This window comes from Perognathus longimembris, chromosome 11, assembly GCF_023159225.1.
Source record: "Perognathus longimembris pacificus isolate PPM17 chromosome 11, ASM2315922v1, whole genome shotgun sequence".
In the NCBI taxonomy this organism is placed as follows: Eukaryota; Metazoa; Chordata; class Mammalia; order Rodentia; family Heteromyidae; genus Perognathus; species Perognathus longimembris.
In genome coordinates, this window is record NC_063171.1 from 37857705 (window position 1) to 37870955 (window position 13251).

At 39.5% G+C, this 13251-nt stretch overlaps 1 protein-coding gene and 1 pseudogene across 1 annotated transcript; one reads left to right on the plus strand and one right to left on the minus strand.

Moving 5' to 3' along the window:
• Positions 1–836: 836 nt before the first annotated feature.
• Positions 837–1857, minus strand: LOC125359554 (olfactory receptor 6K6). The gene has a single exon (XM_048357341.1). The coding sequence runs from the start codon at positions 1842–1844 to the stop codon at positions 837–839; it is 1008 nt and encodes a 335-aa protein (XP_048213298.1). The 5' UTR covers positions 1845–1857.
• A 10212-nt stretch (positions 1858–12069) lies between these two features.
• Positions 12070–13017, plus strand: LOC125359679 (annotated as a pseudogene).
• Positions 13018–13251: the final 234 nt, after the last annotated feature.

Sequence of the window (13251 nt, forward strand, 5' to 3'; positions counted from 1 at the left end):
TGATACAAAGGAAAGCAGACTCCTTGTGCAATTAATTCTATGAAGCACCTTTGGGTCTGAAAATCCTGTAAAACACGATGTATATAGGTTAATCTCCAATTGACTGTGACTACTGAACTGAATTTGTGGATTAAGTAAACTGAAAGCAGAGAAAAGTTCTCCTTCACAGCAAGAAGGTATTTACTTGCATGAGCTATTGAATGACAAGAGAAGTTCATTGCCTGACAGGCAACAGGGACAAAGTAGACAGTAGTGAGCTTCAGAACTACGTTGTTTGTTGTCTCTTTCAGCCTGCTTTGATTCTGCTCTTTGGCCTCACCAGCACATGGAATTTTAGAAGGACAGATGCCCAGCTAGAAGATTGTGAAGAGGGGGGTAACCTGTGTAGAACATACACCCCCTCTGCTCTCACCAGCTTGGTTGGGAGAAAAACAAACTTTCCAGTTCTTACCAATGACCTGAAGCCAGCAGTTGAACATTCATATAAGTAACAATAGAACAAGCCAGGCACCTGTGGCTCACGCTTATAATCCTAACTACTGAGGAGGCTGACAGCTGAGGATAACAGCTTCATAGCCAGCCCAAGCAGACAAATCCCTAGAGACTCTTTATCTCCAATTAACCAACAAAATGCTGGAAATAGGGGTGTGGCTCAAACAGTAGCACCAGCTTTGCACACAAAAAAGCCAAGTGAGAGCACAAAGCCCTGAGCTCAAGCACCAGTACCAGCACCAGAAAATAAAACTAAACACGAACAAGTTGCAATGACAGTCTAAGAAGAACATGGACAGCAAAGCTCTGAAATTTCAAGGCTGTTCTGCCTCCAGGATGGGGATTTATCTCCTAGCACCTCCAGACCTCTTTTGCTGCTGGAGAAGTCTCCCAATGGCATCTTTCATGTCCTTGTTTCTCAGGCTGTAGATGATGGGATTAAGAAAAGGAGCCAGGACAACAAAAGTGACAGCAATGGTTGTGTCCCAGAACACTGAATACGTCGCTGAGAATCGCAAATACATGATAGCCACACTGCCAAAAAACAGCAAGAATACAGCCAGGTGGGCCGCGCAGGTGGAGAAGGCCTTGCGCCGACCCGCGGAGGGCATCCTCAGAATCACCGTAATGATCCGCAGGTAGGACAGGGCGATGACCAGGAAGGAGGCCAGGATCTCCACGGCATGGATGGCATCCACTATGACCACCAGGGATGTGTCCGTGCAGGCCAAGCTCAGCACAGGGGTGAAGTCACAGAAGATCTGGTGGATCTGGTTGGAGCTGCAGAAAGGCAGAGTGGCAATCCATGCGATCTCAGGGAGCACAAGGAGGAAGCCACAGAGGCAGGATCCAGTTGTCAGCTGGATACAAAGTTTGGGAGTCATGATGGTGGGGTAACGGAGAGGATAGCAGATAGCAATGTACCTGTCGATGGCCATTGCTGTCAGGACACAGCCTTCTGTTATCCCCAGTGAGTGGAAGAAGTACATCTGCAGGAGGCAGCCAGCCAGAGAGATGGTCTTCTTCTCACTGATAAGGCTGGAGAGCATCTTGGGGATGGTGGTTGTGGTATACCAGATCTCCAGGAAGGAGAGGACACTAATGAAGAAATACATGGGCGTATGCAGGGCTACATCCAACTGGACCACAATGAATATCATTAGGTTCCCAGTTAGGATAAATGCATAGATGAGAAGCAAGGGAATGAAGAAGAGGAGACCACCTTCCTGAAGCTGTGGAAACATAGAGAAGAGGAACTCGGTCACCATTGTTTGATTCTCACTGGTCATCACCTGGATCATCTGCAGAGGGAAGAAAAGATGTAAGGAGTCTCCCAGAACTGGAATGGTCATTACACATTGAAAACTGCTCTGCTCCCTTCTAAAAGTGTGATCCAAATGAAGCCACTTAGAAATATTTCTCAATGACAGAAATACCTATCATTTGTGACCTTTGATTAAACATCTTCATTGGATGTGAACAAAAGATGGAGCAATCCAGAATTTGAAATGTTTGCTAGAAATTCTCTGGAAATGTTTGCTAGAATTTCAGTGACTTGGTTGATTGCAGAGTTCCTCTGTTTGTCCCTCAGCCCTTACCCTTCTGTGTTTTAGCTTTCAGTTTTTTGCCTTTATTTTCAAATATGCTCTATTGCTCCCCTTCAGAAAATGTAAGGACACTATCGGGCGTCTTTCCTCCAGTGATTCTCCATGCTGCTTTGCTCATCTTTCCAGCGCTGATCCACCTGAGGCTGTCAGGAGCACTGGGCTTCATCACCATGCCTGCCTTTTGTCTTGCTGTTTTTATATCAGCAGGTCTGTTTCTCATCAGATGATGAATATCCAGGGATAGAGACACATTCCTCCCCAGATGTTGTGCTTTCTCTGTAGCTTTCCCTCTTACCTATCCTGTTCTGTTAGGTTGCATGGAGGTTGCTCAAATCCAGTCTCTCTACTATCATCTCATACCTGATTAGTGGCTATTTCTAGACAAGCTCCCAACATCACAGCAACCTCTCCCACATGGAAGAGCCATAGAAAGTAAAACATTCTGAATAAACAGTGGTTTGCATTGTAACAATGCATATTTGGGCTAAAGGTATCTAAAAGCCAGCTTTAATGGCAATCAGGCCAGTATGTCTTTGTTTGGGAAAGATGGCAACAAAACTGTTGCAAGGCTAACTCTTGTGACTGACAGTGGTGGACCTTACCTCTCTCCTCCACTGTTTTAGCATTGTTTTCACTGTCATTCTTACCACAAAGATAAGGATATTACACAGATGAACAATCTAAACATGACCTTGCTCCCCTTTCATTTTTCAAAGCACTCAAACAATAAACTGAGAACTTTTCAAAATATAATCATCCCTACTTCAAATCAAAATTTTGAGACAAAATATTCTGCATACTCAGTGGCTCAGCCAAATAGTACCATTTCTATTTTTGCTTCTTTTATGACTTCCTTCTATTTTCTTGATCTCCTTCTATTGACATCCTGGGTACCAATGTCCTCTAAATGCCCCTATTGTAATAGAAATCTGTTGTTCCCCACTTTAATTTTAATTTTTTTATTTTTGCTTAAAAAATCAGGTGAATGTTGGGGTGGCAGGAAGGGGGAGGGGAGGGAGTCTGAAACAGCACAAGGAAGGATTCATCACTTCACCCCATTACATCATCAGCTCCCTGCCCTTCTCTGAGCATCCTCCTCTCCCTGCAAGGTCACTACGCACTGGCAGTCCTTCACCTACCCCAGTTCTATTATATGCCCTGATACCTCCCATTACCATCCACCCCTCCATTTTTCCTCCCCTTTTCCTATCCCCCTCCAGCCCAGCAGGGAAAGGAGGAAACTAGAAATCTTACTATCAAAATAATCAGTACCCATGGACCTCTAAGATGCTTTATATTTCTTTTTTTTTTTTTTTGGTAACATTTAGTACACCATTCCCTGCAAATAGTCACCTATCAGTATTGTCTCCCCCTAGTAGACGGAAAACTCCTTAAGAAGAATCACAGTTGAGGGAATGTAAGTTTATTCGATCACTCTGGAAAGAAGTATGGGGGTTCCTCAAAACACTAAACATAGAACTATCCTGTGACCCAGAAATTCTACTTCTGGGCCTTTATCCAAAAGATCACAAACAAACAAGTTATAGTAAAACCACCAGCACAACCATGTTCATTGTAGCACTATTCACTGTAGCCAAGATATGAATCAATGAGCGAAATGCTCCTCAACAAATGAATGGATCAAGAAAATGTGGCATACATACACAATGAAATTCTACTTATCCATAAGAAAGAATGATGTTATTCCATTTATAAGGAAATGTAAAGGCTTGGAAAAATATATTAAGTAAAGTAAGTCAGACCCAGAGAAACAAAGGCTGCATGTCTTCTCTCGTTTGTGATAGCTAGAATTATCCTGTAAGTCTACAAGAAAACACATTGGATGGCATTCAAGTGGTTACAAATGTATTAACTGTAATGTGGTAGACTCTAGCGAGAACTCAAATAGCATAATATCTGAGAAAGACAAAGTGAAAGCCCTGCAAGATCAGCACTAGGAGATGAGTACTAGAAGGAGGGGGTGAGTCCAAGAGGAGAAGGGTAGATGAATGAAGAGAAGGGAGAGAGAATGAAGTCAAGAATTCATTATATATACTACAAAATTAAGAAGTGAAGGGATAGTTGGGGGGTGAGAACATGGAAATAAGTGACACTGATCAAGACACATTGTATTCATATGCTGCTTTATAAAATGGCAATCCCTTTGTACAACTACTATTGTATAAAAATAATGTTTGATAAACATATTTTACTCTGTTTATTTCTGCCTGTTATAGAGATTGTTATGTGTGTTACAGTTAGAGAAACTGAGAACTAAGAGGAGAAATAACATTTCCAACTTCAATATTGCCAGGGCAAAGCAATAAACATGGTGGCCAGGTCTGTTGCCTTAGAAATCCACTGCCATTTAGTTTACTCATAGTGGTAAATTCAGGAAAATATTCACCCATCATCCTGTTTCCTATTCTGAGTAACTTAGGCCAATCCCTAGTGTAAGGTGAAATGCTGATATGGTTCTGTCAGATTCAATAATTAGCACAGGTTTAGGCAAGTCACAGCAGAGGATCACAGGAGCCCAATAGCTATACCCTTATGAACACATAAGATAATGCTAAGTGAAATGAACTCCATGTTATGGAAACGATTGTTATATCACAGTTGTAACTACTTTTAACGTGCCATATATAACTGTAGCCTCTATTATTGATGATCTTCTTTTATCACCTTCCTGTGGTTGTACCTAGACTTTCTCTGTATCTTATCTGAATATATTGGAAACCAGGTATACTGGTATTAGAACTAGGAAATTGGAAGCGAATACCAAAAACGAGAGACACAGGGTAAAAAAAGACAAACAACTACAAAAGCAATACTTGCAAAACTGTTTGGTGTAAATGAACTGAACAACTCATGGGGGGGGAAGGGGAAAGGGGAGGGGGGGAATGAGGGACAAGGTAACAAACAGTACAAGAAATGTATCCAATGCCTAATGTATGAAACTGTAACCTCTCTGTAATTCAGTTTGATAATAAAAAATACAAAAATAAAAAAGGGTTTTTTTATTGTTGTTGTTTTTTGCAGATTAGGACAAAGGACTGTAGAAGATGCCTCTTGTCCTGTGCATGGAGAGAGACACTTTGAAACGGAATTAAGAACAGAGCCTGCAATGGGATTGGCATATAAGAGTAGAGGTCTCTGACTAGAGCATTCATTTCTCTAGCCTGTTTGTATTATCTCTCCTCAGCCTAAAATGCCAGAGAATGGTCACACTGGGCATTCATTATAGAAAGCATGTTTGTATAGAATTAGAGAGATAGAGGGCTATGAGAAAACACTAAGCCTTGTGCCAAATAGCTAATAAAAGCCAAGCAGAGCAGTAGCTTTGTTTTTCTAAGCCTGGAGCTATTCTCCTGAGTAAGGCTTTCTGATGTGTTCTTGTTCACAGATTTATTCGTTGAACACACACGTTTATTAATCCTCTCCTATGTGCTCATCAGTGCCCAAGTTTCAAGGGAAATACAAAGGTCAACAAACATTATTTTTGCTGATGGAACACATAAAGGACATAAGCTTTCAGAATCACAGATAACTAGCAGTACCTAAGGAGCTCAGCTTACAAATAAGACACTTGCCTTAGAAGCTGGCCATGGACAAAGCAGTAGCTTGTTTGGTGATGCCCCTGGAAGCTGCAATTGTTTGAGCTTCAAATGGAATTTTAGTGCTTCTAAAAACCTTAGCCACAAATATCTTCATCTGTAAGCTGAATTCTATTATTGCTAACATAGTTTCCAGGTTTCGTGCCTCATTATTCCAATTCTTTACGCTGTAGAGCAAGAGCTGGGTTCTGAAGAATTATGAACATAAGGAAAGTCCTAGGCAGGAGTCAGAGGAGCAGAGCCGGGTTAAACTCACCCTGGATGGTGTTCTTTCAGTACAAACTAAAGCACTCACCCTTTCCACAACCAAGAAAACACTCCTCTGAACTTCAAAAGGCACAGGTCCCTTGTTGATGGCTATATAAATATCTCTGGAACATCTTCAGGGAATATCTAGGATGGAACAATTGTCTTTCTTGGGAGTTTATCTTCAGAAGATGCAGGATCTAAAAGAAAACAGTTCATCTCATCGGCTCTAAGGGGTAAATTAGGAGGAAAGTATCATACAGTAGTTGAGACATTTCCCCAGGGCCAAGTATCAAAAGCTTTCCTGTGCTTACAAAGCCATGTCTCTCATACAGGAGCATAAAGTGAAGCCCCATTTCCAGAAGAGCCAGAGTTAAGACTGGACATTGGACAGAATCACTATCCTCTGGCAAACACAGCTCTGAAAACCACTTCCTCTTCCCTTTGCCCCGCATCTCCTTATGATTCCCAAATACACCTTGTGAATACGCCTTGTGATACAAAATAAGCATAGTCTTAGAAAAACTTAAAGACGCATCTCACTCAATCCTGTAAAAGGCAGTTATTATGCTTAAAAATTAGCATGGTAAACTTAGTCATTTGCTTTCTGTGCACCACAACAAAGAAAGATTTAGTGTGAGGTATGCAATAGAGGAGTTCTTCCCATTGTAGTCATGAGGGTTTCTGCAAAAACTGTGGAGAACAGAAAAAATTCCAAATAATTTTATTAATGCATTAACGTGATATACTAATTAGTGATATATCAATCCATTTTATTCCTTTTCTTTTTTAGGTTGGAGACCAAGATTCACATTCTGCTATTGTTCCTGCTATTGTTGCTCATTGGCTAGTGCTCTACCAACTGAGCCACACCTCCAAGCCCTTAAATCATTTACAATAAAAAGGTAAATTGATTCCAAAAATTGGTTAGCTAAAGCTTAATTAATGTTTTCAACATATAGCAATAAAGCTATGCTCCAGCTCTATTTGGTTATTTTTTTTAACATAGTCTCATGCATTTTTTTTCCCAGTTCCAGTCTCAGATTGTGATCCCCCTGCCTCCTTTCTGCCTGGGATTACAGTGTACAACATCATGCATATTTTTAATAATGTGTAAGGTATTCTTTCTTCTTCTGTGTAGTTTTTTAGAGGGGGTTGTTTGTTTGTTTGCCAGTCCTGGGACTTGGGCCTGAGCACTGTCCTTGGCTACTTTTTGCTCAAGGCTAGCAGTCTGCCTCTTGACCCACATCACCACTTCCTGCTTTTTCTGTCTGTTTTTGTGGTGCTGAGGAATTGAACCTAGGGTTTTGTGTACTAAGCAAGCACTCTACCGCTAAGCCACATTCCCAGCCCTCTTTCTTTCTTATTATTTTTATTGTCATTTTAGGGGTGATCTAAATTAGGGGTTATCTAAAGTTAAATGAGTCAGTAATGAGTACAATTCTTTTCAAACCATGTCTCTTCTTCCCCCACTCTCTCGCAATTTTTCCCTCATGTCCTTACTCACAAGATGTATAGTTTATTTTCCACAAAGTGTCTAGTGAATAACACTGTTGTATTCGTTCACCCTTTGTCCACTTTCTCTATGCCCCCTTTACCCTTCCAAATAGAAACAAACAAAACAAAAGGAAAAGAAAACAAAACTAACAAAAAGAGACAAACAAGTAGGAACAAATTTGAGATTAAAAATAAGTTACTCTTTAGGAAGAAGAGAGAAAAGGCAGAGTAGTAGGGGTAAAGCAACAATGAGTGGGGAAGAGTATATGCTTTCTGATATACCTGAGCATACTCCCAAGCTGAGTGGACAAAAAAGTTGATGGGGGACAAAAGGATCCACAGATAGCAGGGTTACTGAAGAAGTGAGATCTCTGCATGCGACGAGTCATGGTAAACCAGAACACAAGGGGTGCATTTATGTCAAACAGATGGTAAGACTCTGAGTAAAACCAGAATTAAGGAGGTAAATGTACATGGCAACAAGACTACCTTTGAGTCCCTATCAAGTCTTAAACTTAGTTCATCTATCCATGAATTAATTATTGAAGGTCTTTCTTCTAAAAATCCCCTTAGTAAACTCGAGTCATTTAGAGTCATCATCCCCACCATGACTCTTACTTTTGCCATGACTATCTAGATCCTCTAACTTTTCTTATCACAATTTTGCTTTCAAAGATGATTTCTTCCTGTATCTCCTAACAGTCATTTGAAAGTTAACATTTCATATTTTTTAGTGTGTTTTCATTCTGTAAGAAAAGGAAAACCATCTTATATGTTATGTATTTGCTTTTCCTCTGTCCTTTCCAACTTGGAGGTAAACATTAGGTCAACTTTCAGCTTTAAAACAGATAGAGGAGGGCTGGGGATGTGGCTTAATGGTAGAATGCTTGCCTAGCATGCATGAAGCCCTGGGCTCCATTTCTCAGCACCACATAAACAGAAAACGCTGGAAGTGGTGCTGTGGCTCAAGTAGTAGAGTGCTAGCCTTGAGCAAAAAGAAGCCAGGGACAGTGCCCAGGCCCTGAGTCCAAGCCCCAGGAAGGGCACAAAGAAAAACAAAAAACATATAGAGGGAAAGAAAAGGTAGGACTCGACTTATACTTAAGACCCATTACATACAGAAAAATTCCTACCCAAGCTTTCCTCAAAAGCTGGCTTACATGTTCTCATCAATAGATCAATAATTCTTTCCTATAGAAGGAAAGGTTGTCTTTAAGTCCTTTCCTGAGCACAGCCCTATGGTGATAGCTATCTTGGTTCCCTGAAGCCCGTGAAATCTCATGAGAGTCCCTTACTCCATCCATTGTTCCTGTGGTCTCCTAGATCCTTCTGAAGAACTTCTATTGTCCTTTGTGGCCAACTTTTCCATGATATACTTCAGAGTTGTGCTGTACTCTGAAGTTGCTTCAATGACAAACAGGAAAGTGCTTTGCCCTTGAATCACATTTTTTTTTTTTGCCAGGTTCCTTCTATCCCTTATCCTTCCTCTGGCTCATTTGATATGACACTTTTTAATAGAAACACTTTTCTTTTCACCACTAGGAAAGAAAAGAAAAGTAAGAGTCTCCATTTAATTTCTAGCTTGACTTAAAAACCTAGTTTTCCTTACATGTAGAGAAGTGGAGAAAGGTGAGGAGAGGATAATGGCAACAAATGCCCTTAATTAGTCACTTGGGATGTGAGTTGCTTTCCCCTAGGAACTGGAGGAGAATGCATCAGAAAACAAATCTTTTTCCATTTGGGTATTCTCAGAGAAACTGAAGATTGCAGTTGTGATTATAACCTTTCCACTTAGGCTGCACAGTATCTAAGATGAAGACACCAGGGAACCAGGTCTCTGAAAGAGATAGGTATGGGATGAAAAGACCCTGCGAGACTGCTGAAGTTGTGAAAACACAAGAGGCAGTGGAAAGACCACAGCTCAGGGAATGAGACCTTTGGTGAGTCTTAAGGCTGTGTCTTAAGGCTAGAGAGAGTCATAAGAAATACTAGGAGAAATTATTACATGTCATCTTGGACACTAGCTCTATAATTTTTCTCACCTTTACTAATATCTGGGATAAATTTAAATCTAAGATGCTTGTGTTTTGTATAGTGGAGTCAAGAAGGGCTGCTAAGAATAAAGGAGTCCCTAAACCAGGGGCACTTACTGATTGAGACTCTGGGCTCTTCACTTCCTCAGAAAATGTTGAAATCTTGTTAGGTATTAGGTATAATTTTGTTGCTAAGTATCTCAAGGATACCATCCTATATGCATCTTCTTTCTCTCTGAGATAATAATAATAATCTGTCCAAGTTTTCCTTTTTCCAGGTTGCACCATTTATTCAATTCTGATGCATACAAATAATAGATTATAATGCTAATTGCTGGTTTTCCTATTTCCTAACAGTCTTTGAAAAAGGAAGACCAAACAGTGATGAATATTATATTCTGTCATACATAAAAGCAAATTCATTGGGAAAGATGGTGATGAAAGAGGTGACAGTGATCCAATTGCATTATATTCACAATCTGACTTGTGGAATTGAAACCTTTTTGTATACCTACATAGAGATATTTTTAAAGTATATTAGGAATAATGAACTCAAAAAATGCAAGGATGTCAAGATCATTTTTAAATTATCCCATGAATTCAAACTATGTTTAGAAGTTCAGATATGAATTGCAAGCTTTTAAACCTAATCCCGCATATAAACACTTTTTAGACAGAAAATCGACTTTTGTTGAAGAAATATTACTCCAGACCTGTATGAAAATGAACTTGAGTGAGACAAGTTTGAAAACAGTGAGTTCAACAAGAAATAATCACAGTATAAATCATTTTGTCTTGTGAATCTCTATTTTTAAAGTAAATGTTTTCTTTAAAAAATACAAATGAAGACTTTGTCTAATTCTTTTCCTATTTAAAAACAATTAACATTTTTCCATATACATAAAAACTAGAGAAGCCTTTGATTCCTTTGTTCCATATTGAATTCTCTTTTAATATGGCAGTTTGTATTCTAATAGTTTCAAATAATGACATCTGTTTGTTGTATCTACTATTAACTTACTCTTCTTGGTAAATATCAATAGATTTCTTCCCTTAGAGTCTCCATCTCCAGTAACTTCTCTGATAAGAAGTTTAATGAAAAACTCAGAATTCTGTTATGAAAACATTTATTAGCAAACAGACACAAAAATACAATTTAACCCGTTTTTGGAAGCTCATGGAAAGCCCAACTGCCTACTTTTTAGGCTTTTTGATTACTAGAATGAATAAAAGTTTCTATCAAAGAAAAAATGCATCAGAATCCCGGTAGATAGAAAAGCCAAGTTCCTAGTGAGATCAGATGATGTACCCTTCCATCAAGGAGGAATACAGGAATGAACAAGTTATCTATGGTTCTCGCCCATGCTTTCTTGTTTGTTTCATTATACCACTCTTCAAACAAGGGGTTAGCTATATTTCTAGATATATCTTAATCATGTGGTTTTTCATCAAAAATCATTTTGTATATTCCGATGCTTCTCAGCTACTATGATTTTCTACTTCATCTCTATGGTACATTTGATGATTTCCAAAGTACTTTGGGTTGCCCTCGACTGGGGGGGTGTTGAGCTGTTGCCATCTAGCAAGCTGAGATGAAGTGTACCCGTCGTCATTCTATATCACCCGTACAGTCTTCTCACCAGCAAAGAATTATCTTGTCTGAAATGTCAATACTATAGACTTGAGACAACCTGCTTTACACTAACTAATGAACTTTAAAGTATAGAGACAGATGAGGATGTTTGAAATTCTTGCCAAACCTACGCCTGGCTGTGGACTGCTGATTAAAGTCTTTCTAGAGGTCACCAAAATACTTCTAGAATGTGATTTTGAGATGGGGATAGTTGAACTATTCAGTAACCTCATTTACAGTTCAGATTAGATTAATGTGTGCTCACAAATGTTTCTCAAGGTTCCATGTGGCTGTGTTTTAAGTAAATTCTACTCAGTGTAATATCTCACTCATTCTGTTTACTGAATTGCCAATCAGGAGGGGACCTACGGGAAATTGGTCTTTGTGCTAAATTTTCTGAATTACAAAATTGGCCTCTGTGCTAAATTTTCTAAATTACATACTTGACAATGCCCTGGTGCTTAACCATAGAGGAGGTTCATTTTGTCATCATTTCATGTCTCCAATATCACATTTAAAAAATAAATATGTCTACTTATGTTGTTGCTAATTTACTATTACAATGAATATCTTTGTGCATTATTTTTATATATACAGTTTTTTTTCTTCGACTGCACAGTGAAAGACAGGTTCTACACAGTTTTAAAGCTCTCACTAAAAACTACCAAATTGCTCTTCTGGAGTATGTATAATAAGGTATCACAATCTGTTGCCTCATCTAACTGAACAGTCCTTAATAATATAACATATACTTTAACAAAAATCTTTTGCAAATTTGACAAGATAACACAATTCGCAAAGCAAGACCTTTCATTTTTTATAGAAATCAATCTAATTTTTGAGCTGTTCAGTTACTGAAAAAACATTTCTATTTGTTCATTGAATAGACTTAGAATTCTGATTGTATTTTATTCCATCAGCCAACAAGCAAGATTACTGAAAATATGGATCAGGAAAACCAGACAACAGTGACTGAATTTTATTTCTCTGATTTCCCTCAGTTTGAGAACAGCAGCCTCTTGCTCTTCATTCCTCTGCTCTTTGTTTACATGTTCATTGTCGTGGGAAATTCCCTGATCTTCTTTGCTGTCCAGCTGGACTCCCATCTTCATAACCCCATGTACAATTTCATCAGCATGTTCTCCTTTCTGGAGATTTGGTACACCACGGTGACCATTCCCAAAATGCTCTCCAACCTGGTCAGTGAACAGAAGACGATCTCTTTCATGGGCTGCCTACTGCAGATGTATTTTTTCCACTCACTTGGGGTCACAGAAGCCTTAGTCCTCACAGTGATGGCCATTGACCGATACATTGCCATCTGTAACCCCCTTCGCTATGCAGTCATCATGACCCCTTGGCGATGCATCCAGCTGTCCACCAGCTCTTGCATCTTCAGCTTCCTAGTGTTATTGCCAGAGATCGTGTGGATTTCTACTCTTCCCTTCTGTGGCCCCAACCAAATCCATCAACTCTTCTGTGACTTCAAACCTGTACTGCTCTTGGCCTGTACAGACACATCCATGATTCTAGCTGAAGATGTGATCCATGCTATCTCCATTCTGACCTCTATCTCTATTATCACCCGTTCCTATCTAAGAATCATCTCTGTGATCCTGAGGATTCCCTCCAGTTAAAGCCGTCAAAAGGCCTTCTCCACTTGTGCAGCACACATCACTATTTTCTTGCTATTTTTTGGCAATGTGGCCCTCATGTACCTACACTTCTCTGTCACTTTTCAGCCACTTCTGGACAAAGCCATTGCATTGATGTTTGCTGTCCTTGCTCCCTTTTTCAACCCAATAATCTATAGTTTGAGGAACAAAGACATGAAAGATGCCATTAAGAAGATGTTCTATTCTCCAAAGACATTCAATGTCTCTGGGAGCTAATGAGAGTTTGTTTGTATCCATTCCAAGACCTCTACAAGCTTCGAATCCTGACAAATCAGTTTCTAACAGTACTATGCATGCTTGTATTCAGGTTGTTGATGGGATATTCTTTCTTCCGAGATCAGACGAGATCAGGCATGTTCAGGGTGGTATGGCCGTAGACGGGATATTCTTTCTAACTATAAGAACTAATGTTTCTTCTAATAGAGGAAGTTTATATTACATTATTCACAA

Coding starts and splice junctions, on each gene's coding strand:
- LOC125359554 (XM_048357341.1), bottom strand. CDS start 1,844: ATGACCATTCCAGTTCTGGGAGACTCCTTACATCTTTTCTTCCCTCTG.